General features: G+C 43.7%; 2 protein-coding genes across 2 annotated transcripts in view; both read right to left on the minus strand.

Annotated features, from left to right (window-relative positions):
• The window catches only part of LOC109894895 (hemicentin-1-like), a 73,990-nt gene extending 54,756 nt beyond the window's left edge, over positions 1-19,234 (minus strand). The window contains exons 1-4 of the mRNA XM_031829427.1: positions 18,705-19,234; positions 11,759-11,829; positions 11,264-11,422; positions 8,564-8,686 (exon numbers count right to left, since the gene is read on the minus strand). Coding sequence (XP_031685287.1) covers positions 8,564-8,686; positions 11,264-11,422; positions 11,759-11,829; positions 18,705-18,978 — 627 coding nt within the window. The 5' untranslated portion in view covers positions 18,979-19,234. The remainder of the gene's footprint in view (positions 1-8,563; positions 8,687-11,263; positions 11,423-11,758; positions 11,830-18,704) is intronic.
• A 725-nt stretch (positions 19,235-19,959) lies between these two features.
• Positions 19,960-26,756, minus strand: part of LOC109895838 (neuronal calcium sensor 1) — a 31,737-nt gene continuing 24,940 nt past the window's right edge. The window contains exons 6-10 of the mRNA XM_020489863.2: positions 25,750-25,828; positions 25,312-25,400; positions 25,116-25,193; positions 24,059-24,175; positions 19,960-23,480 (exon numbers count right to left, since the gene is read on the minus strand). Coding sequence (XP_020345452.1) covers positions 24,077-24,175; positions 25,116-25,193; positions 25,312-25,400; positions 25,750-25,828 — 345 coding nt within the window. The 3' untranslated portion in view covers positions 19,960-23,480; positions 24,059-24,076. The remainder of the gene's footprint in view (positions 23,481-24,058; positions 24,176-25,115; positions 25,194-25,311; positions 25,401-25,749; positions 25,829-26,756) is intronic.

The following is a 26,756-nucleotide window of genomic DNA, read 5'->3' on the forward strand; positions in this document are numbered from 1 at the left end:
AACAGAAAGGAGGCCAATATTTTTTTCGCCAAATTCCCGCAGACATCCTTTCTGAATTTTAAAGTAATTCTAGAAGTACTCATCTACTTTTTCAAAAGTATATGTAATCTGATTTATTTTGTAATCCATTAGGCTACATGTATTCTGTTACTCCCGAACCCTACATATTGGTTGGGTTTTAACTAGCAAACATGGCCTGAGAGGACTGGTCTGGTCTTGGGTTGATGGGATTGTGGAGGCTTCACTCTGATATGAGGGTAATTATCTTATTCTCAGAGAACAGATTAACCAATGCCTGGCTTCCGCTGAGTCTGAAATAAGCCTGGGGGGCTTTATTACAATACATTTCAGGAGTAATCATCACTGAGAATACTTTCCCCCTTGACTATTACTGTAGAATATTTGACAGGTAGAATTTCAATGTTTGATTATATACTCAACCCTCTAGGTGAAATCATGCTGGTGGTTAGGATTCAGAAGAAAAAACAACGTGTCCTTTCCCCTTTACAGGAAAAGAAGAGAAGAACCCGTTGTATAACTGAATCTATTTTTTCTGACCGGATCATCATTTTTCCATCTTTCAAGTGCTTAACAAGCAACTGTGGTCTCGTGAGTACAGACATTATGGTTGCATTGTACCTATAATAAAACAAACAGAAAACATTACTTCAGTGGCCCCTCTGAGAAATGGGGCTTATTCAACACATCTTAATATATTTAGGAATAATGGAGAAGATTGGAGTGAGCAAAGCTGGCCCACTGGGTGCTGACAGCAGCTGGTTCCTCTCTGAGTTTACAACTGGAAACAGCTGTCATTTCTGCCACATGTGCTGCCATCCCCAGCAGAGCAGGAAACTGCTATAGAGTGACCTACTGTACATCTGCCTCAAACCGGTGTATATTTCATCTCAAGCACCTAGGGAGATCTCCCCAAAGACTTACACACTAAAACATTAGGGTTCCTCAATGGTTCTTTGGGATGGGTGATGGTTCTGTGGAAATCTAATGACTCAAATAACCCTTTGAGGTCATCAAAGGTTCTTTACAGCTCTTTTAGTGCTAATTCAAATGTATGGGAGGCAGCTCATTTGCATATTCGGGGGTGTGGTTTACGCACAGCGCTTTTTGTGCAACCATGAGATCATTCCAGTTTATTTAATATGTTGTGTTATGCCATTATGAATTACATATGACTATGGCCAGTGATGGTGTCTTGTGAAAAACGAATGCATGGCCTTAAGTCAATTGAGAACAGTTGACTAAATCAGTCAGTGGTTTTCAATTCTCTCATCAGGGGACCCCCAGCTGTTCCAGATATAGCGCACTTGTTTCAACTTGTCAATTAACGCAATAATAACACCTATGAAGTTTTATCAATATCATTTGTCTGACCGGAATAAAAAAAGGATCTACAAAGAACCTTTCAGATTGAGAAAAGGGTTGTAACCATAGTGGATATGTTTTTTTTGGTGTTACATAGAACCTTTTTTAATGGTTGTTTATAGAACCTTAGAAAGGGTTCTTTGTAGCACCATACAGGTACCATTTAGAACCTTATGAGCATGGTTTTTTATTGAACTTTCAAAAAAGCATTCTATATAGCACCAAAAAGGGTTTTGCTGTGGTTACAAGCCAAATAACCCCTATCTGGTACAATTTAGAACCATTATTTGTTCGTGTGGGACATGGGGGACAGGGGAGACACAGAGATAGAGCTGATGCTGTTTGGTCTGGCCAAGGTGTGACTCGAGGAACATGCTGCGTTCTGCTGCTGCAACAGCCGCTCCCTTCTGAGCCATGGGTAATCCAGAGGATCGACGGGTCTTTGAAACCTCATCTGCTGTGTCTCGACTGAACAGGCACGTGGTGTTGTGTCAGGAAGAAGCACCTCTGCTATTTTAGGACTAGAGCAAGGAGGGTGGCCAGGGGAAGGTCTGCTAAGGCTGAGGAGATACACAGTTATTTTCATCTTCCAGCTAGATTGTTTTCTACAGGGATTCCTCCTCCTCCCCATGCCCCTTTGAAACCACCCAGCAGACCGCTTGAATGTTTCTCCCATAGTGATTGGGGAACCTATAGACCACAGCCCTCCTTGCACACAGGGGTCTCCCAACTCCGGCTCTGGGGTTAAGCAGCTACCACCATCACTGTGAGAGAGGAGACGGGGTGCCAGGAACCAGGCTATTAGGCCAAATCAGTCCCAGATGGACCCCCGTTCTCCTATTGGATGGGAACCTCAAAACACCTGCCTTGCCTCTCCCCCAGACAACAAGCAAGAGTCTACCACATCTGTCTTCCTGTTTCTGAAAGCAGGTCTAGACTACAGACTGGCTTTTTTCACTAACATCAGGAACACGACAGAGGATACGGATTAAGTGGATTTAATTTATCTTTTAAGAAAAACCCCTGTCCCTTTAACTCACTACTGGGCCCACCTGATGAGGAAACCATTGGGCCAATGTTACTAGTGGTTCTTTTATGGAAGGAAGTCCAGCCACTTCAGTGAGGAGTGCGTGTGGAGTTGAAACACAGAGACACGAACATGCATTAGCCAGGCTGCTGACAAGGTGATCATAAACAGCCTAGAGTAGTTTATAGATGGACAGCAATAACCCATGAGCTCATGGTCGACTCACGCAACAGAACAGACATCATCCATGCACACGGATTAGAGCATAGATGAAACCTCCCAGAGCCCAGAAAGATTTATCTTGGCCAGGTTCTCATCCCTCTCACACTGAAAATTGAGGATGGCCTCCATGACCATTACGACCAGAATTCAAGTTGAATTCTTCGGGATAGGTATCCCTTCCACGGGACGGTTGAGCTAACGTAGGCTAATGTTATTAGCATGAGGTTGTAAGTAACAAGAACATTTCCCAGGACATAGACATATCTAATATTGGCAGAAAGCTTAAATTCTTGTTCATCTAACTGCACTGTTCAATTTACAGTAGCTATTACAGTGAAATAATACCATGCTATTGTTTGAGGAGAGTGCACAATTTTTAACATAAAAAGTTATTAATGAACAAATTAGGCATATTTGGGCAGTCTTGATACAACATTTTGAACAAAAATACAATGGTTCATTGAATCAGTCTAACACTTTGCACATACACTGCTGCCATCTAGTGGGCAACATTTATATTGCACCTGGGCTGGAAAAATACAAGATGGCCTTTCTCTTGCACTTCAAAGATGATGGTACAAAAAAATACAAAAGAAGGGTTGTTTTTTCCTTTGTATTATATTTTACCATTAGTGCATTCGCATCGAATAGCCCCCGTGATATGCTGTTAGGGAAGGGAACTTTAAGGGAACTTTTAAGAGAAGTTAGGAACAAATATAGACAGGCAGTTAGGAAAGCTAAGGCTAGCTTTTTCAAACAGAAATTTGCATCCTGTAGTACAAACTCAAAAAAGTTCTGGGACACTCTAAAGTCCATGGAGAATAGAGCACCTCCTCCCAGCTGCCCACTGCAATGAGGCTAAGAAGCACTGTCACTATCGATAAATCCACAATAATTGAGAATTTCAATAAGCATTTTTCTACACCTGGCCATGCTTTCCACCTGGCTACCCCTAACCCGGTTAACAGACCTGCGCTCCCCACAGCAACTCGCCCAAACCTCCCCCACTTCTCCTTCACCCAAATCCAGATAGCTGATGTTCTGAAAGAGCTGCAAAATCTGGACCCCTACAAATCAGCCGGGCTCGACAATCTGGACCCTCTCTTTCTAAAATGATCTGCCTAAATTATTGCAACCCATATTACTAGCCTGTTCAACCTCTCTTTCGTATCGTCTGAGATTCCCATAGATTGGAAAGCTGCCGCAGTCATCCCCCTCTTCAAAGGGGGAGACACTCTAGACCCAAACTGCTACAGACCTATATCTATTCTACCCTGACTTTCTAAGGTCTTTGAAAGCCAAGTTAACAAACAGATTACCGACCATTTCGAATCCCAACGTACCTTCTCCACTACGCAATCTGGTTTCAGAGCTGGTCATGGATTCACCTCAACCATGCTCAATGTTCTAAACGATATCATAACCGCCATCGATAAGAGACATTGCTGTGCAGCCATATTCATTGACCTGGCTAAGGCTTTCGACTCTGTCAATCACAACATTCTTATTAGCAGACTCAACAGCCTTGGTTTCTCAAATGATTGCCTCGCTTGGTTAACCAACTACTTCTCCGCTAGAGTTCAGCATGTCAAATTGGGGGGCCTGTTGTCCGGACCTCTGGCAGTCTCTTTGGGGGTTCCACAGGGTTCAATTCTCGGGCTGACTCTTTTCTCTGTATACATCAATGATGTCGCTCTCGCTGCTGGTGATTCTTTGATCCACCTCTACGCAGACAACACCATTCTGTATACCTCTGGCCCTTCGTTGGACACTGTGTTGAATAACCTCCAGATGAGCTTCAATGCCATACAACTCTCCTTACGTGGCCTCCAACTGCTCTTAAATGCAAGTAAAACTAAATGCATGCTCTTCAACCAATCGCTGCCCGCACCTGCCCGCCCGTCCAGCATCACTACTCTGGACGGTTCTAACTTAGAACATGTGGACAACTACAAATACCTAGGTGTCTGGTTAGACTGTAAACTGTCCTTCCAGACTCACATTAAACATCTCCAATCCAAAATTAAATCTAGAATCGGCTTCCTATTTCGCAACAAAGAATCCTTCACTCATGCTGCCAAACATACCCTCGTAAAACTGACCATCCTACCGATCCTCGACTTCGGCGATGTCATTTACAAAATAGCCTCCAACACTCAAAATTGGATGCAGTCTATCACAGTGCCATCCGTTTTGTCAACAAAGCCCCATATACTACCACCACTGTGACCTGTATGATCTCGTTGGCTAGCCCTCGCTTCATACTCGTCGCCAAACCCACTGGCTCCAGGTCATCTACAATTCTCTGCTATGTAAAGCCCCACCTTATCTCAGCTCACTGGTCACCAAAGCAGAACCCACCCGTAGCACGCGCTCCAGCAGGTATATCTCACTGGTCACCCCCAAAGCCAATTCTTCCTTTGGCCGCCTCTCCTTACAGTTCTCTGCTGCCAATGACTGGAACGAACTGCAAAAATCTCTGAAGCTGGAGACTCTTACCTCCCTCACTAGCTTTAAGCACCAGCTGTCAGAGCAGCTCACAGATTACTGCACCTGTACATAGCTCATCTGTAAATAGCCCATCCAATCTACCTCATCCCCATACTGTATTTATGTATCTTGCTCCTTTGCACCCCAGTATCTCAACTTGCACATTCATCTTCTGCACATCTACCATTCTAGTGTTTAATTGCTATATTGTAATTGCTTTGCCACCATGGCCTATTTATTGCCTTGCCTCTCTTATCCTACCTCATTTGCACATGCTGTATATAGACTTTTTCTACTGTATTATTGATTGTATGTTTGTTTATTCCATGTGTAACTCTGTGTTGTTGTATGTGTCGAACTGCTTTGCTTTATCTTGGCCAGGTCGCAGTTGTAAATGAGAACTTGTTCTCAACTAGCCAACCTGGTTAAATAAAGGTGAAATATTTCAAATATATATATATTTTAAACCAGATCTATTGTGTGTTATTCTCCTACATTCCTTCCACATTTCCACAAATTTCAACGTGTTCCCTTTCAAATGGTACCAGGAATATGCATATCCTTGCTTCAGGGCCTGAGCTACAGGCAGTTAGATTTGGGTATGTCATTATAGGCAAAAAATGGGAAAAAAGGGGCAGATCCTTAAGAGGTTTTAAACAGCGCATTCGTGTTATTTTTCTGCCCGAGGGCTTACTGACAGATTGCTCCAGTGATTACAACAAGTTAAGTATTAAGAGTTTAAGGAGTGTAACACACAAGGTTTCACAATGAGCTGTTGTGTGTGGATTTGGAGCCAGGGAAGCCATGACAGACCATATCCTGGTGTTAGAGAGTAAAATAAGCAGTCTGTTTTCTCTCCACATCTCTGCCCGGGACCACAAAATATTGTGTATATTTGATTTGGCCACACTTTATTAAACTGATATTAAGAGGGGAGATTTTAGTTAGATTTGAGGCATGCAGTTTCCAAGGATTAAAGGATTTAAATGAATTCAGTAATACCATGCCACCCAGGAGTACTGTACATCTGAAATAGGATTGTAGTTCTGTTGATCCTTGCTAAATGAGTGGAGAGCTTGTCAATTAGCATAACATTTGAAAGGTGAGAGTGGTCACTTTAAAACATGTTAAGGCAATGTAACCTGGTCTAGCACTATTCACACTCTGGCCAGCTGGGGCCCACGATGAGAGGACTGGTTTCTGTTGATGGTGTGAATGTAGTCCCGTAGCTCTTCATTATTAACCATTATACTGTTGCACAGCTATGCCCTGCAATGTGGTTCTGACATTCAAACACTCCTCAATGAACTGTGGAGGTTATGAAGTGTTATTAGAACCAGATCCCACACACATACACGCACCATGCATACATACACATGAATACATAAAGACCGACATGATTTGAAAGAATGGCAGAAACACATAAAAACACACATAGAGAGCTGGGTTCAGGGGTTCAGTGGGCCACCTTCCAGTCTCCTCTGATGACATGCAGGATACCAGTGTCTCTCCCAAAGGAAACTCTGTCTTGTTTTAAGTTTGACTGTGAGTTATTGATCTCCGTTGACTTAGGTTTCCAAGATTTGTGGTTCAGTTACATGCTGAGATAAAGTAATCACTCACCACTATAATATAGTTCCTGGTACGAATAATATGCACTGCAAAAATATTTTGTGTGTCAATACAATACACTATGATTACATGTATGAGTGATATCGGGTTCATATTGCTATTCTTTCGACTGCTTTTACATATAAAATATTCTCCATACACCATGTGTTCATTTGAACCTGCCTGTATTTTTTAAACAGATGTCCTGAAGAGACTAAAAACCTACAATTCTTACAGAAAAATCACACTTATGGTTGACCATTGACTCAGCACACCCTCATGAGTGTGATTGAAAAAATATACAGTACCAGTCAAAAGTTTAGACACACCTGCTCATTCAAGATTTTTTTTTTTTTTTTTACTATTTTCTACATTGTAGAATAATAGTGAAGACATCAACATTATGAAATAACACATGGAATCATGTGGTAACCAAAATGTGTTATACAAATCAAAATATATTTTATATTTGAGATTCTTCAAAGTAGTCTCCCTTTGCCTTGATGACAGCTTTGCACACTCTTGGCATTCTCTCAACAACCAGCTTCATGAGGTAGTCACCTGGAATGCATTTCAATTAAAAGTTCATTTGTGGAATTTCTTTCCTTCTTAATGTGTTTGAGCCAATTAGTTGTGTTGTGACAAGGCAGGGGAGGAACACAGAAGGTATTTGGTAAAAGACCAAGTCCATATTATGGCAAATAAGCAAAGAGAAATGACAGTCCATCATTACTATAAGACATGAGGTCAGTCAATTCGTAAAATGTCAAGAACTTTGAAAGATTCTTCAAGTGCAGCTGCAAAAACCATTAAGTGCTATGATGAAACTGGCTCTCATGGGGACCGCCGCAGGAAAGGAAGACTCAGAGTTACCTCTGCTGCAGAGCATAAGTTCATTAGAGATACCAGCCTCAGAAATTGCGGCCCAAATAAATACTTTACAGAGTTCAATTAACACATCTTAACATCAACTGTTCAGAGGAGGCTGCGTGAATCAGGCCTTCATGGTGGAATTCCTACAAAGAAACCACTACTAAAGGACATCAATAAGAAGAAGAGACTAGATTGGGCCAAGAAACACGAGCAATGGATATTAGACCGGTGGAAATCTGTTCTTTGGTCTGATGAGTCCAAATTTGAGATTTTTGGTACCAACCACCTTGTCTTTGTGAGACGCATAGTAGGTGAACAGATGATCTCCGTATATGTGGTTCCCACTGTGAAGCATGGAGGCAGAGGTGTGATGGTGTGGGGGTGCTTTGCTGGTTACACTGTCGGTGATTTATTTAGAATTCAGGGCACACTTAACCAGCATGGCTACCACAGCATACTGCAGCGATACGCCATCCCATCTGGTTTGCGCTTCGTGGGACTATCATCTGTTTTTCAACAGGACGATGACCCAACACACCTCCAGGCTGTGTAAGGGCTATTTGACCAAGAAGGAGAGCGATGGAGTGATGAATCAGATGACCTGACCTCCACAATCATCTGACCTCAATTGAGATGGTTTGAGATGAGTTGGATCGCAGAGTGAAGGAAAAGCAGCCAACAAGTGCTCAGCATAAGTGGGAACTCCTTTAAGACTGTTGGAAAAGCATTCCAGGTGAAGCTGGTTGAGAGTGCAAAGCTGTAATCAATCTTAAATATATTTTGATTTGTTTAACACTTTTTTGGTTACTACATATGTTTCATATGTTTCATAGTTTTGATGTCTTCACTATTATTCTACAACGTAAAATGTAGAATGTTGAATGTGTAAGTGTGTCCAAACTTTTGACGGGTACTGTATATAAATGAGTTTGATGACTCTCCTCTTCTGAATCTCACCTCATTGACCTGCTGCTTGTCCAGGTGGAAGATCTGTCCAGAACTTGTGGCAGCGATCTCCTCATAGGCTCTATACCCAGGCTGAGAGCGGTCTCCACAGTCCCCAGTCAGCACAAACACAACCTGGGTGCACACAGAAGACAGCGGTGGATGGTTATTACTACTGAACTTTCATGAGAATACTGTTATCATACATTGCCATCACACTCTAAAAAATGCTGGGTGAAAAACAACTTAATTTGGTTTTTTTGGTAACCCAGTGCTGGGTAAATATTGGACGGAACACATCCTGGGTTATTTTGCCTGAGCTAGTTGGGCTGTGTGATTACCCAAACATGGGTTAATTTAACCATTATTTGGGTATTTATTACCTTCATGCTGGATTGACCTACTAGCTTGGAATTTTTGAACGTAATCCGTAGGAATTTTTGGCATCGTAGGCTCTGACATACCTTGTGATCGTAAATGTAATTCCTGTTCATTATGTTAATTGTATATACTGCAAATGTATAATTGTTGGGGGGCATTTTCCACATTCTTCTAGAATATTATAATAAGGATCTGCCACCTTATTGCACCCCAGCAAAGGGATTTATATAGGCTTTTATTGAACTCGTACACTTCTGTAATAGACTGTACGTTATTTATAATGAGGTGTGCCTGGAGAAAATTGGACCTCTCTGAAATAAAAATGGATGGCCCTACATTCAGTAAAATATATTTTAACCGACCCTCCTTGAAAACTTACAAAGATAGCAGAGAACATGCCTATCGTTTACCCTCACTCCTAGGACAAACCAGGGTTTCACTGTCAAGGAATTCCTCCTCTTCTTCCGAAGAGGAGAGGCGAGAAGGATCAGAGGACCAATATGCGGCGTGGTAAGTGTCCATGGTTCTTTTAATACATAAATGTGCACATGAACAACTGACTACAAAAACAAGAAACGTGTGAAAACCTAAACAGTCCTATCTGGTGCAAACACAGAGACAGGAACAATCACCCACAAACACACAGTGAAACCCAGGCTACCTAAGTATGATTCTCAATCAGAGACAACTAATGACACCTGCCTCTGATTGAGAACCATACTAGGCCGAAACATAGAAATACCCAAATTATAGAAAAACAAACATAGACTGCCCACCCAACTCACGCCCTGACCATACTAAATAAATACAAAACAAAGGAAATAAAGGTCAGAACGTGACATTCACAAAAGCTATATCATATATCATTATAATAAAAACACTGCATGAATCTATCATGATATTAGCGATCCAAGGGAAATGTTTATTTTATAAACGCATTTCATGCAATTCTTTCATTTTACATGACCGGAGACAAGTAGAATATGTTTTAATACCACAACAGAGCATGACAATGAATGAGTGTATGCTGCAGCACCACAGACATTTCTATGCAGGCTATTGTTAAAAAAGAGGATAGTCTAAGTTTGAAACAGTGCTAAAGTTGTCTATCAACTGCAAAACTGTAGCGCAACAGAACCAGTTACAACTGAAGTATCTGATCATAAATTCATTCAAGAAAAAGCCATTTGTTGTTTAACACAGCAGCCGCGTATCATCAGGTACTGTAGGCCTATACGCCATTGTAACTTTTTTGTAATGTATAATTGTTTATTTCCTGATATTGCTGTTATAAAATAGATTTGTGTTGACAGTGATTAGGGCATGGGAATATAAGAGCATCTGCTAGGCTAAATTAACAAACTAGGCATGCATAGCTCACCGCATGATCCTCAAACCAAAGACTGGCCAAACTCGTGTATCTGAAAGTGAATTCAAAGGCACTGTAGAATGACTGTATAGTCTAATAAGGCATTTTCTGATTAATTATTATTTAATTCTAAGTAATTAATTAAATTTTTGCAACATTTATAGGCATGTTTTTGAAGTGCTGTTGTTGATGTGTTGCTGACATGCTGAGTGTTGCTTCCAGCCTGTAGCGTGTCACAAATGCTTCACAAATTCTTAAATGGCAGGCTATAGCCTCGAAATAATAATAATGTAGCCTAAATAATTCACTTCCGTTCCTTCTTAGGCTACCTGGCTTGCTCCTGACTGATTTAGAGTTAGTATGTTGTTTAATAAGAATTTAAAAAATAAGGGGTTAAATATGTGTCAAAAAAACTCAAATATTTCTATCTCCTAGATATAGGACAGACACTTCAAAACCTTATTCCTTTAAATATTTTTTTTACTGACTTTTCAGCTGTCACGTTCTGACCTTAGTTCCTTTATTATGTCTTTGTGTTAGTTTGGTCAGGGCGTGAGTTGGGGTGGGTAGTCTATGTTCTTTTTTCTATGTTGTGTTTATGTGTTTGGCCTGGTATGGTTCTCAATCAGAGGCAGGTGTCGTTTTCCCCATTTTAGTTATGGGTGATTATTTTCTGTTTAGTGTTTTTCGTCACCTTACAGGACTGTTCGTTTGTCATTTTGTTCAGTGTTCGGTTGTTTTATTTAAAAAATGAACAGTTACCACGCTGCGCTTTGGTCCTCCTCTCCTTCCACCAACAACAGCCGTTACATCAGCCATTTATTAATGTGTTATTCAATGCATTTCTATGGGGCTAGACTTTTAAAGGTTAAAGAAAACAACCCAACTAAGTGACCCAACGCCTGCAACCTAGCAGTTGGGTCAACCAAACAACCCAGCATTTTCTAGAGTGCAATTAATACCTGTGATTGTCGGAGCTGCACCAGCTGCAGTACGTCCCGTTTGAGGCGGTAGTCTTTGGCTCTGGCGTCAGTGAACACGTAGATGAAGGAGCCTGGTAGGGACACCTCCAGGGCCTTCTTTATGGCTCCTATACTCATCTCTGGACAGTCTCCACCTCCCTGAGAGAAGACAACACACAGACCATTGATCCAACGCCATCACTGAGGGCCTCAATAGGAACAGGAAATGCATCACTATGCATAGTCTAAAGACCTGTGCTGTGTAGCCTAACCATAATCCTATTTAGTTTCGAAACTTATACTGTATTGACTGTAGAGACTATTGGCTTCATATTCTAAGCAGTCTGCATATCTACATATCCTGTATATCCTATATCCTTCCTGGTCTACAGATTGATATAAAGTATGTTAAGCCTATCATATGGAGTCTGGCGGATGTTCTGGCAGAGATGGTATAGCTATAAATTTGTATCAGGCTTTGGTTCTGGTACACACTTGGACAAACAGCTCCTGCAGATCCTGCTGGAACTTCTTTGGGTCAGTGGTGATGGACACAGGGCCAATGTCTAGGAGAAAGCATAATGTGGATGTTATTAACATATAATTAAAAAGCAAACTCAGATGCACAGAAAAAATTATAGGGTGCTTGATGATCTACTATGAAAACTATAGGTCTTTCCTAATTATTACTTTTTTTGCTGTTGGAACATATTCAAAATGGGAAAAGGATGTTGTAGTTGCCACATAGAGTAATTAAAGTCCTCAGTCATCCATGATTTCTGGAGTTAGGAAGATATGTACATGAAGGCAGGGTAAAGTAACTAGGCATCAGGATAGATAATAATACGATTAAAATAAAGAACAGAGTAGCAGCAGCAAATGATGAGTGTAAAAGTGTGAGTGTGAGTGTGTGTGTGTGTAATGTGTATGTATGTGTGTTTGTGTTGGAGTATCAATGTAGTGTGTGTGAGTGACTGTGTATATGGTTTGCTGTCACGACTTCTGCCAAAGTCGATGCCTCTCCTTGTTCGGGCGGTGCTCGGCGGTCACCGGTCTTCCAGCCACCATTGATCCATTTTTTATTTTCCATTGGTTTTGTCTTGTCTCCCTACACACCTGGTTCCAATCCCATGCATTACCTGTTGTGTATTTCACCCTCTGTTTCCCCTCATGTCCTTGTCAGAGATGGTTTGTTTTTTCATGTTCGTGAAGGTTGTATTGGTGCGCGATGGGTCCTCGTACCCACTTTGCTTTTATTATGTACTACGGTTTTGGAGCTGTGTTTTTGTTAAGTTATTAAACTACTCCATTGATACCAAGTTCGATTCTCCTGCGCCTGACTACCCTGCCATCCTTACACACGACGTGACAGAAACTCTGACCAATATATGAAGTCAGCAGGAGAAGGTACCCCGGCCATGGAGATGGAGGAGCGCGTCCAGGAGCATACGGAGAAGCTTTACCATCTAAGTGCCGCCATGGATCGTGTTGTCCAGAATATGGACCGCTGGGAGAGACAGTTTTTCCAGCGCCTCCACCAGCACAACAGGGGTCTATCCTGAGCTCCCCTTTCCCGCCTGAACCCAGTGGGATCCGTCTATCCATGCCACAGGGGTACGACGGAATTGCTGCCAACTGCCAGGGTTTACGGTCCACCCTGGAGTGGGCCAGCTCCGTGTGTGGAGAGGGAGATACGGCGATGGAACATTTTGAGGAGTTCACCCGCCGTTTCCATCCACCCGAGGGCAGATCGGCAGGTGAGCACCTCTACCATCTGAGGCGGGACACGAGGAGTGCCCAGGAGTTTGCCCCGGAGTTTAGGACCCTGGCTGCCGGCGCTGGATGGATCAACAGGGCCCTGATCGACCATTACCACTGTAGTCTATGCGAGGACGTCCGTCGGGAGCTGGCCTGCAGAGACACCACCATCCCCTTCAACCAGCTGGTGGACCTGTCCATCCGGCTGGACAACCTGCCTGCTACTCGCGGACGTCCAGATCTGGGTCTGGTTGTTCCATCCTCCCGCACCCCCTCTCCGATACCCATGGAGCTGGGAGGGACGGTGCGCAGGGAGACCGGAGGGGGTTCCCGCTCATGCACTATATGTGGTAGCAGGGGTTCACTGCTGGTCGGTGCCGGGTTGGTTCCTCTGGGAATCAAGGCAGCAAGCAGGGCGCTCTGGCGTCACCCCAGGTGAGTAGGCACCATTCTCACCCAGAGCCCTCTGTTGCACATATGTTTGTCTGTCACTTTTCCAGATTTGTTTCTCTCCCCGCGTTCCTAGCATAAGGCACTAGTAGATTCAGGCACGGCTGGGAATTTCATTATTAAAGTGTTAGCTCATAGTTTAGGGATCCCCATTGTTCCCGTGGATGTACCATTCCCCGTTCACTCCTTAGATAGTCAACCATTAGGTGTCAGGGTTTATCAGGGAGGCCACCGCTCCTTTGTGTATGGTGACGTAAGGGGGTCCCACAGCCGATTTGGCTCTCACCTTCTGTAAAAAGAAGGAAACTCAATTACCACCCCATTGATGGGGGGATTGTGCGATAAATCTCCTGGTAGACACTGCGCTTCCCAGGAGTCGCGTGTATCCCCTGTCGCAAGCGGAGACGGTGGCTATGGAGACCTATGTCTCCGAATCCCTGCGTCAGGGGTACATTCAGCCCTCCATTTCACCCGTCTCCTCGAGTTTCTTTTTTGTGAAGAAAGATGGAGGTTTGCGCCCGTGCATTGATTATCGAGGTCTCAATCAAATCACGGTGAGGTACAGTTACCCGCTACCTCTTATCGCCACGGCGATTGAGTCAATGCACGGGGCGCGCTTCTTCACTAAACTGGATCTCAGGAGTGCGTACAACCTGGTGCGTATCCGGGAGGGAGACGAGTGGAAGACGACATTTAGTACCACCTTGGGGCATTATGAGTACCTCGTCATGCTGTATGGGTTGATGAATGCTCCATCAGTTTTCCAATCCTTTGTAGATTAATATATTTTCAGAGACCTGCACGGGCAGGGTGTAGTGGTGTATATCGATGACATTCTGATATACTCCAATACACGCGCCGAGCATGTGTCCCTGGTGCGCAGAGTGCTTGGTCGCCTGTTGGAGCATGACCTGTACGTCAAGGCTGAGAAATGCCTGTTCTTCCAACAGTCCGTCTCCTTCCTAGGGCATCATATTTCCACGTCAGGAGTAGAGATGGAGAGTGACCGCATTGCAGCCATGCGAAATTGGCCGACTCCCACCACGGTGAAGGAGGTGCAGCGATTCTTAGGGTTTATCAACTACTCCCAGAGGTTTTATCCGGGGACGGTGCGCTTGCAGTGGTCAGCTGAGGCGAACGGGGCTTTTAGGCATCTGAAGGCTCTGTTTACCTTGGCTCCTGTGTTGGCTCATCCAGATCCCTCTTTGCCATTCATAGTGGAGGTGGACGCGTCCGAGGCTGGGATAGGAGCTGTACTCTCTCAGCACTCAGGTACGCCACCGAAGCTCCGCTCCTGTGCCTTCTTCTCTAAGGAGCTTTGCTCGGCGGAACGAAACTATGATGTGGGGGACCGGGAGTTGTTAGCTGTCATCAGGGCTTTGAAGGCGTGGAGACATTGGCTTGAGGGGGCTAAACACCCTTTTCTCATCTGGACTGACCACCGCAATCTGGAGTACATCTGGGAGGCGAGGAGACTGAATCCTCGCCGGGCAAAGTAGGCCATGTTTTTCACCCGTTTTGTGTTTACCCTCTCTTACAGACCAGGCTCCCAGAACGTTAAGGCAGACGAGCTGTCTCGGCTGTATGACAGAGTAGCGAACCTTGGATCTCACTCCCATACTCCCAGCCTCTTGTTTGGTGGCTCCGGTAGTGTGGGAGCTGGACACGGACATTGAGCGGGCGTCACGTGCAGAGCCCGCTCCACCTCAGTGTCCAGCTGGGCGTCTGTACGTTCCGTCTGCTGTTCCAACCGGCTGTTCTATTGGGCCCACACGTTACCCTCCTCTGGTCATCCTGGGATTGGTCGGACGGTCTTAGTGGGAGGTACTGGTGGCCCACTTTAAGGACGTGAGGGTTTATGTTTCCTCCTGCTCAGTGTGCACCCAGCCCAAGGCTCCTAGACACCTGCCCAGAGGCAGGTTATACAACTCTTACCTGTTCCACAATGGCCTTGGTTGCACCTGTCGGTGGATTTCTAAACCGATATCCCACCTTCACAGGGTAACACCACGATCCTGGTCGTTGTGGATCGTTTCCCTAAGTCCTGAAGTCTCCTCCCTTTGCCCGGTCTCACTACGGCCCTACAAACTGCAGAGGCCCTGTTTACACACGTCTTCCGGCACTATGGGGTGCCTGAGGATATTTTGTTTGATCCGGGTCCTCAGTTTACGTCAAGGGTCTGGAAGACGTTCATGGAACGTCTGGGGTCTCGGTCTCGGTCAACCTTACCTAAGGTTTTCACCCCGAGAGTAATGGGCAGGTGGAGAGTTAACCAGGATGTGGGTAGGTTTCTGAGGTCCTATTGCCAGGATCGGGCAGAGATGGCCCAGAACTTGCTCCGGCACTCCTCCACTAACCTTTCTCCCTTTCAATGTGTATTAGGTTATCAGCCGATTCTGGCTCCTTGGCATCAGAGTCAGACCGAGGCTCTTGCGGTGGACGATTGGTTCTGGTGTGCGGAGGAAACATGGGACGCCGTCCACCTTCAGCGAGCCGTACTGAGCCAGAAAGTTGTCGCAGACCGTCACCACAGTTAGGCCCCGGTGTTCACACCGAGGGACAGGGTCTGGCTCTCGACCTGAAACCTGCCCCTCCACCTGCTCTGCCGGAAGCTGGGTCTGCGGTTTGTGGGTTCGTTTAAAGTCCCGAGGAGAGTGAACGAGGTATGTTATAGGTTACAGCTTCCCCCCAATTACCGCATTAACACCTCCGTTCCATGTGTCTCTCCTCAGGCCGGTGGTGGCTGGCCCGCTCCAGGAGGCTGAGGTACAGGAGGTTCCTCCGCCCTCTCTGGACATCGAGTGGGTCCCGGCGTACTCCGTTCGATCCATCCTGGATTCGGGACGTCGGGCGAGGGGCCTTCAGTATCTCGTGGACTGGGAGGGGTACGGTCCGGAGGAGAGATGCTGGGTTCCGGTGGAGGACGTGTTAGATCCTTCCCTGCTGCGAGAGTTCCACTGTCTCCATCCGGATCACCCTGTGCCTCGTCCTCCGGGTCGTCCCCGAGGCCGGTGTCGACACGCTGCTGGAGCCGCGAGCCGTTTTTTCATGTTCGTGAAGGTTGTATTCGTGCGCGATGGGTCCTCGTACCCACTTTGCTTTTATGTACTCTGGTTATGGAGCTATATTTTTGTTACGTTATTAAAATACTGCATTGATACCAAGTTCGATTCTCCTGCGCCTGACTTCCCTGCCACCTATACACACGACATGACATTTGCATAGGGTCAGTGCAAGATAGAACCATTGCAGATAGTTTGGGTACCATTAATTTACTATAGGCACTGGCTATTTAACAGTTTTATGGCTTGGGGGTAGAAGCTGTCTCAAAGCCTGTTGGTCTGAGGCAACGCTCAGGTACCATTTGCCGGATGGTAGCATAGTGAACAGTCTATGGCTTTGGTGGCTGGAGTTTTAGGAAATGTTTAGGAAATGTTTCGAGCCTTAAGGTCCTGGATGGCGGGGAGCCCAGTAATGTATTGGGCTGTCCGCACCAGCCTCTGTAGCGCTTTGCGGTCAATGGCGATGCATTTGCCATACCGAACGGGGATGCAACCAGTCAAGATGCTCTTGATGGTGCAGCTATAGAACTTTTTGAGGATCTGAGGGCCTATGCCAGAAATAATGTCTAGTCCCCTAAATCATTACTGGTGGACAATTTAAGTATCACATACAGTACATGCTAGATGCTATATTTTAAACTAGGTGGTTTGAGCCCTGAATGCTGATTGGCTGAAAGCCAAGGTATACCACAGCTATGACCAAAACTGAATTTAAGTTTATAACAGCAATAAGGTACCCCAGGGGTTTGTGGTATATTGCTATACCACGGCTAACAGCTTTATCCAGGCACACCACTTTGTTGTGCTTAAGAACAGACCTTAGCCATGGTATATTGGCCATATACCACACCCTCTTGTGCCTTATTGCTAAATATAGCATGTCTGTGGTGGTATTGTGCCATCTTCAAAATGCCCATGATAACGGAGTGATCATTAGTTGTGTTTAGTGCTGAAGTTGGCACTCTCTGTGACCTGAGCCCCTCTCATACTGCAGTGGACCCCAACATGACTAATAACAGCCTGCTAAGATCTGACACTTATTTGGAATCCTTCAGGGGCTGGTCGATGGAGCAGTAAACATTAATCAACACACAGAGAATATATTGTCTGTCATATAGAATAGCTTGCCATATAGAACAGTTCACTCTGTGAGGGAGAGGCCCGTAGATTGGGTTAGGGGCAGTGTGGGTGTTTTTGTGTGTGTGTGTGTGTGTGTGTGTGTGTGTGTGTGTGTGTGTGTGTGTGTGTGTGTGTGTGTGTGTGTGTGTGTGTGTGTGTGTGTGTTTCAAGCTTTGCCATCACATTGCTTACCAAATCTAACTTTTAGACATTGATAATACGTGGACATGTCAGACTACCAGACTACCTGGTGAGTATTTATTGATCCCTCCCTCCTCACTATCATTTTTTTGTCAGACTTTTTAAGGCTTTGTCACCACTTCAGTCATAAGAGCCCATACAACATACACTGTCATGCCTCTTTGTCACCCTGTTTCTTTGCAATCTTAGGAGGCTTACAAAGTCCCCAAGGGCACACTAAATTAGACACAGATCAAATGTGTGTCGTTAGTGTAGCTAGCCGAGCACACCATCCCCTTCTCAGCATCCAGCCCTTCCACCCAGGGTTGGTTACTGGGGCTGGTAGGCTTTCCGGAGGGGTGGATGGGGGTGATTGTGGTAATTACACACCAGAAGACCGCATATGCTTCTCATCTGGGCTCAAAAACACTCCCCCATTAGGGCACTCTCTTTTTTTCAAGCTCCAGCTTTCCCATAGAGGTTGAGTGGAAGAGGGGCGCCTATACTTGTATTTGTGGCCAAAGCATAAATAAATAAATAAACCGTTTTAAAAACCCACCTTAAATTTGTATCTCAAACAGAAGTGTTAAAAATGCTTGCTATTTCCTCATAGAGGATTATGTCATCCTCCTGAAGAAGTTGAGCTGGCCCATCACTCCTATTGTAATTATGTCATATTTCATAGAAATCTGGAAACACTGGACAGTTCCTTTAATGTTTGATCTGATTGAGGCCTTATTGTTTAATGTCAATTGTTTAATGTAAATAATGTAGGCCTATTGTCATTTGTCTTTTTCAAAAATGCTAAATATCTTACTCTTGTAAGAAATAATTAGGGTTATGAAACATTTCATTATTTTTATTTTTTTTACCTGGGTCATGAAATGGCACGAGGACAAAGTTTTTGATGGGTCTTGTCCTCCGGTTGAGGGTCTTTTCCAGGATCCGAGAGGCACCATCTATCACCTGTTTGAGGTCGTCATACATTGAGCCAGTAACATCGAACACAAATGCCAGGGTTGAAGCGCTGTCACTGTCCATGGAATCAAAGTGCTCCTGGCCACCCTCAACTCGCGGGTCGGTCAGGACTTTGTGCCCGCAAATAAAGAGCGCCAAGACAAGGCACTTCAACATAATAGCGGTCATTCTCAATTTACTGCATCTGTGTTTGATTTCATAAACGTAACAAACCAGTTAAAACATGAACACATAAAAAAAACTACGTTTTGGCGCATCCCCCACCAAAAAAATGTATCTATAGAAATCGAATTATTGGCAAAGACAACCAAACTAAAACAATCTTTGAAAAATGTTGTTCCTCAACTGAAATAGCCTACATGTAGATCTAGACTAGATGGTGTAGCACGTTATTTCGTCCCGAGTAACATCCATGCACAAAAGTTTGGACGGATTGAAGAAAGCAGCTCCCCTGGAGAAATGGTAGTGTATGCTGAGCGCTCGGAACGGTGGCAGGGATGGGTGTTAAAAGGGTCCTGAGTAGGAACAAGCATATTTTTTTTTGTGTAACTTGACCCGGCTATCACTTCCAGCCCAACCCCGTCCACATTCTCCTGGCCGGGTACTCATGGCTGGATCCGGTCAACCTTATGCCAAGCTAGAGTTGCAATTGTGCTCAACTTTTAAGCAATTTTACAGTGGAGAAGAATTGTTTTTACGACTCAGCATTGTCGAAATGGCTTGAGCTTTATTATAACAGCAGTTTTATGTTTAGCTGGCATATCACGCACCTTGCATCCCCCCAAAAAGGGGGGGGGGGGGGGGGGGGCACAGGCTCTGTGGCCCCCACCCCCCCAAAAAATATATACACAAATATTATAACATAATCAGGGAGTTGGTCAACCATGGTGTGTAAAATAATTAATTTGAAGAATTTATCTGCACTGTATGTTTATTAGCTTGCTAGCCAGCCAGAGGAATAATTGGTTTAATTTGACAAGTTAACTGCTAATATGCCAATATTCCATTCAAACAATGCAATCAATCTACAGCCACACACTGACTGAAATCAGTAGATGATAGGATTTTAAATGTTGTAAATGCCACAAGCACTGGTATTGTATCATATAATAGCACTCTCAGCTTTCCAAGAAACAAAACATTTAGACATGTATGATATGTTTACATATATTTTAGAGGGTATATATACAGAAAATGTGTACAAAACTGTATTTAGCATTATAGGACAATATTGTAGGTTAACATTCATTAAATGACACAATTTCTGATACATCACATGCCTTTGTTTGATTTTCCTGCGTAAGAAAAATCAGGATTATGCCTCTAATGCCATTCATTCCAAAAAGACTGGTTTGGATTTCTCCCTGACCAATATGGCTGCCATTTTCACCCCATTTGGAAAGTTGAAGGTTTATAACATACCCCGTCTAGTAATTTAATAGGATCTCTATGGTTGCTCCCCCCTTCCCAGGTAAGATATGAACACATCATAAGCCATGTAAAAAAAAAAAAAGAATGATAGGAAATCAGTTATAAAACTGCAACCTTTTCTCTCAGCAGCATTGCAAAAACGTGTAGAATAGCCTTAAAATTAGCCTTGAAATTAGCTTTAAAAATGATAAATTCCCTAGCCTCATTCCAAAATGTATAGAATAGTATGAGTTTAGCTACTGTATAAAACGGCATGTTTTCCTCTCTGCCCCAATGGCAATATGTGTAGAATTGCAGGAAATTAGCTTTAAAGTGACAAATTCTCTCAGCCTCATTGCAACATGTGTAGAATAGCATGAGATTAGTTGTCTCTGGAAAAAAAGACACCAAAATATATGTATATATAAATATATCCCGCTGGTGCATAAATGGAGTCAGTGGCTTGACATGAGACAGAAATGCCAGATGCTTCTACAGAGGAAAGGCTGAGGAAGCCAAGCATCCCTTTCTCGTCGGATTACAGATCCTGATAAGAACGGATACTTCGATTACATCACATGGTGAGGGAGTCGCTCTCAGGGATTTATCTATTTTAAGATTTATTACTGAGTTTTATTTGAGCGCAAAGAAGTGTCAAGCCATGCAAGCCAAGAGATTGATGCAGCATATCGGACGTTTGGCGAGGAGAGAAGGCAACCATACAAGAGGAAGGAAAGGGTTTGCAAGAATGAAAACATTTTAATGACCCCAAAAAAGAACCATTGGTGTCAGAGACAGGTTAAGTGTTTAACCTTTCCTCAAGAAATTGACAGAGATTTTAGTCACACTGTTGTGCCTAAAGGAATCATGATTTCAGTCTCCTATCCACAATTCTGCTTACCCAAGAAAAGCATATCAAAGAGAATTAAATACATTTTATGGGATGCTGCTGCAACACCAATGACAGAACACAATGAATTAAAGATGTTTACTGCAATGATAAAGAAATGTTCTCCTTCTAAACCTACCAGGTCACTATTTAGACTTACTGTATAAGCTTGGCCCACTTGGGTCCTCCTTTGGCATGTAGTAACTCCAGTTCTAATGGCTCTTATATCTCCTGAATCCAGACCAGTTGGATAAGAATGGACAGACAATGTTAAACAGATTAATGGCCCAGTGGATCTTGCTGAGGGCCTGTCTAGCCTCTACCCAGCCACTGTGAGTTTTTCAACCGCATGGCGACTGCACATATCAGACACCAAGGAAATCTCACTACTTCTTAATGGTCTCTTCTAAGTGTGCTAGTCTGCTGTAGGAATACTTGAAGTTAGGTCAGGACATAAAAACTTACATTGCGAACCTATGGTGTAGCAGTAGATTATGGATTTGAAGTGGAAAGCAACACTAAGGCCTGTCTTTACTCATATCTACTGTATGAACTGTCTTAAAGCACTGTTTAATGAATAAGTTACAGTCAATGTAATCCTTAATTCATTATAACAGGGTAATTCATGTTTAAGTTTAACAAAAGTCTGAATCTCCATTGAACAATTACTTCAACCGCTTTCTGGCTGAGTTCTGTTCCTGTATCCATTTTGAATAAAAGGGTATTTGAGGGAACTGAGACACATTTCGGAAACAAGTTGAGTTTAGAGAGCTTTGAGGTTGAATTTTCAAAAACAGAATTTCAATCACAGAATGTAAAGGCAGCAATTTAAAGGTCCACTGCAGAAATCGCTCCGACATTTCCTGGTTGCTAAAATTGAAATAGTTCACCTAATTTCAGTTTATGCAACAAAACAAACATGTATAGTGTAGAGAATCATCATACCATCTTAACCGCTGTAAAATATATTTTCAATAACCCAAAATATTGTATTTTCAGGTGTTTGAAGATGGTGTACAAAACCAAAAGTAAAAGATGCTAAAACTAAACTTACAAACGGGAAGCATAGAAATAGCGCACATAGAACAGGTCTACAGCTTCTTAGACTTAATTTCAATGGGAATAACAGGTCTATAACTCACATTTCTATGTGAATTTGGTCAGGTCGCCCAGAAAGTTACATATTGCAGCTTTAAAATGCATTTTACTCTGTGCTCTGTGTTGTTCAATGTAAATGACAGCACAGGGGGAAATGATCTTTATCTCTTGAGTAAGGCTAAATCAGTGAAGCTGACAAATGCCTAATGGTAAGACTGAAATGACCCGAGACTGAACGGGAAAGGCATCATCACATGCTGGGATTTATGGCTTCTGTTGAACACACAGGACAGACACAAAAAGGACAGGCTCAAACAGACAGCCTGCAAAAATCTTTACAACGAGAATGTATGTCTGTTTGTTCTCAATGGCTGAAGCCTTGTGTATACACAGGGTGGATGGAGTAAGACGACGTCAAAGGAAATAATGAGCCTCAGTTGAGATATGTCAACTGTGAGGAATTACACTGTGTTGCTTTGATCATGTCATTTAGAATGTGGCATTGAGACATTACAGTGCCTTGACAGTAGTGCTGATGGGAAACGGAACATACATCCAACACAATAGGAGGCACATAACCCAAACATAATAAATTAAGCCTTACAAATGAAAGCCCTTCCCTGACCACTTACTCCTCAAATAAAAATATGAAAGAAAACCAAGGAAGCGGTTTGTGCAGGAAGCAGGATGAAAAAAAGCATTCCATTAATTAAAACGGATTCAAATTTCATGTTAACAGCACTCCAACAAACGCAGCAAAGCAACACATAATAACAAGACTATTTATGGTATATCCTATATACATGGATTTATAAATAAGTTGATCTCCCTCAACACTCTCAAAAACAATCAGTGCCTGCTGATGTCTCCTGCTGTAGTCTTTCAGGTAGCCATGTGACAGCTCTCCACGTGTCAGTCACACCACTCTGACTCTGTTGAGCGCCGTTCACAGTTCACACACACCTCAAGGGGTATCCTCCAGTATAGTCCACAAGGAAAAACAACGGCCTTGCTTGTATGTATAAGTTCAGTGTATATTCCCCTCTTGTCCTTTTTTATTTTACATTTTTGTATATCAGAGGGCTCAGAGTTGTTTTCAATGCTTAGAGTGCAGATGAATATGTGCAATTGACGGCAGCAGTATTACACAAGCCCTTGCCCTTCTCCTCACCCCACGTCTCCTTCTGGATGGTGCATGGAGGGATGTTGATGCTTGTAGATGCTTTTTTCTCATAGCAGGTGTGATGGCACCATGTTGGACTCATCTGCGAATCTGTAATAATAATCACCATTGAGTTCAATGAAATCAGACATGGACACAAACAGTGCAAGATCCTATTGACAAAAGAGACACAAAACTAACAAGTAAATGCAGTGCTACTTTAAACCCAAGCTGTCCCATGTATGTGTCTATATTGAGCTGAAACACACTCTATCACATGTTGAGCAGGACGTCAGCTACAGCAATAATGGGCTGTGGAATACATTAGACAGAGGGGAGGATAGACCAGCTAACTGCCCTTTCTCCTCTCTGAGCACTGCATGGCTGTTTCATTGCCAGCAATCAGCAGAGGGCACTTTAATAATACATAAGGACAAACTGTGGTCTGACAATGGCGGTTTTGCATTGTTTTCAGACCGAGTCTCTGACCTCTACACTATACTGCACTTCGTAAACTGTAGTATTCTCAATAACACACATTGTCATCCTCAGATCAATTGACCACACAATTCCTTGTTTCTCTTATTATAAAACATGATTTTGATTATATGATACAGTATGTACAACCTTATGACATTTCCAATACTTGGGTATTGAATTCAATGCTGCATGATCACTGCTCCACTCACCTTTAAACACTTTAGGCCCTATACCAGCCCATCGTACAGTGACAGTGCCTGCACAATGGAGGGGTCTGCCTTGGAACCCTCCTGAAACTCCTGCAGGGTCAACTTGCCATCAGCATTCTGGAATAAGAACACAGGAGAAGATATAGCACAACGGAACAGCATCTCCATCGCAGATCAGGCCACTATTACTCTATCTTACCAGCAGGGGGCAAACAAATCATGAGTAAATGTTTTTATTTTTTATTGAACCTTTATTTAACTAGGCAAGTCAGTTAAGAACAAACTATTATTTACAATGACGGCCTACCCCGGCCAAACCCTCCCCTAACCCGGACGACGCTTGGCCAATTGCGCGCCGTCCTATGGGACGGCCGGTTGTCATACAGCCTGGGATCGAACCCGGGTCTGTAGTGACGCCTCTAGCACTGCGATGCAATGCCTTAGACCTCTGTGCCACTCCGTCCCCATTAATGTAATATACCAGGGCCTTTTCTACATGGCTTGGCTGATCTAGTTCAGTGCACTTGAATGGTCAGCTCACTTCCCTCCGCCCATACAAATGACTGAGCAACTGATGCTGTGCTCTGAAGCCAGTCCTATCGGCCTGATCCTTGCACTGGGTATGGAACTGACAAACATGCCCAGGCAGGCTCCATCTCATCTTTCACTGAGCCAAGAACGAGGAGGGCCTGAGTGAGCTGAGTGGGCATTAGCACTGGGCTGTGGTGGTGGAGGGGTTATCTGTGGTGTTTATAGACTGCAGGAATTGTTAGTGATGCTGGGATGGCTACGGCTAAGAGGTCTAAACTCTAGACGGCCCGCCTCACTGCACTACAGCACAGGGACACAGTAGGAACACAATACACATGGTATTTTCTGTGGAGTTGCTAGTCAGCTAATTACAATAGTACTGCCACTGACTTGAGAAACAAAGTGATCTATAAGTTGTACAACTAAGAGCAAAATAGCTATCAACAAATAGTTACATAATTCTATCTTAACCCATGGTGGTGGTTTTGGGTTACTACAGTGTTTTATTTGTGGAATAGAGGTATACCTTGTCCATCATGGAAAAAATACGGTCCACTCTCTTCTCAGGTGTATTCTCTTCTTCTGGTAACTCTACAGTGTTCCCCTGGAACACAAAGGCAAATATATTGTCTTGCAATATTTCAGGTCAATGTAAAATACTGTATGTGAATTCTACCATTAGCCTTTTTGACACTGGAACATTTTGGTATTGTATAACTTACCACCATCAGATATATGGCATCTACGATGTTTAACATCTCATCTCGTGTGACGTAGCCATCGTTATCAAGATCATACAATTTGAAAGCCCCTAAATACAGCAACAACAAAAAAACAGATGGTGAAGGCCCAGTACTGATTGTAAATAAAGTAGTTTTGGGATTGTGTACAAGTACTGTAGATGGGGATGGATGAATGTATGTAGCCTTGACTTTTTACTCAGGTATTAAATATGAGTGGCTGTATGTGGGGGAGTGGAGTGGGATGAGAGTTTTGAGATAGAATGAACCCCCACAGAGTTAGAACTATTTCTCCCAAATATTTTTCGTAGGCAACACCATTGAAACAATACTTAAAAATCCCTTATTTGTACAGACTCAGGTCCTGTCACTAAAATGTCAACGTGCACTGCCTGATGTGAAGGGGTCATCTCTCCTTACATCTGAGCTTCTCATCCAGTGTCCCCCGCGAAGTCACTGACAGGGCCTGGATGAACTCTGAAAACTCTATGTGTCCATCCTATTCAATAACACACACAGAGAGAGAGAGAGAGAGAGAGAGAGAGAGAGAGAGAGGGTTAGACACAAGACAAATATCTTCTTTCACACTAACTCCCCTAAACACTTTGTTTGGTCTACTGCTGAAAAGTGGGGCAGACTTGTGCTCCATGTCTGCTGCTATTTCTGCTCTACACCTGGCTCTCCCGAGGCTAAAGTACGTCAACACTGGTCATTAGCAAGATGGATGCATGCTGCCAGGTACACTATATATATATAAAAGTATGTGGACACCCCTTCAAATTAGTGGATTCGGCTGTTTCAGCCACACCTGTTGCTGACAGGTGTCTAAAATCGAGCTCACCATGCAATCTCTATAGACAAACACTGTCAGTAGAATGGCCTTACTGAAGAGCTCAGTGACATTCAACGTGGAATCGTCATAGGATGCCACCTTTCCAACAAGTCAGTTCGTAAAATTTCTGCCCTGTTAAAGCTGCCTCGTTCAACTGTAAGTGCTGTTATTGTGAAGTGGAAACGTCTAGGAGCAACAACGGTTCAGCCGCAAAGTGGTAGGCCACACAAGCTCACAGAACGGGACTGCCGAGTGCTGAAGCGCCTAGCGTGTAAAAACATCAGTCGTCGGTTGCAACACTCACTACCGAGTTTCAAACTGCCTCTGGAAGCAATGTCAGCACAATAACTGTTCGTCGGGAGCTTCACAAAATGGGTTTCCATGACCGAGCAGCCGCACATAAGCCTAAGATCACCAAGCGCAATGCCAAACGTCGACTGGAGTGGTGTAAAGCTCACCGCATTGGACTCTGGAGCAGTGGGAACATGTTCTCTGGAGTGTTGAATCATGCTTCACCATCTGACAGTCCGATGGACAAATCTGGGTTTGGTTGGTTCCAGGAGAACTCTACCTGTCCCAATGCATAGTGCCAACT

The sequence above is a fragment of the Oncorhynchus kisutch genome, linkage group LG8 (assembly GCF_002021735.2).
Source record: "Oncorhynchus kisutch isolate 150728-3 linkage group LG8, Okis_V2, whole genome shotgun sequence".
NCBI lineage: Eukaryota > Metazoa > Chordata > Actinopteri > Salmoniformes > Salmonidae > Oncorhynchus > Oncorhynchus kisutch.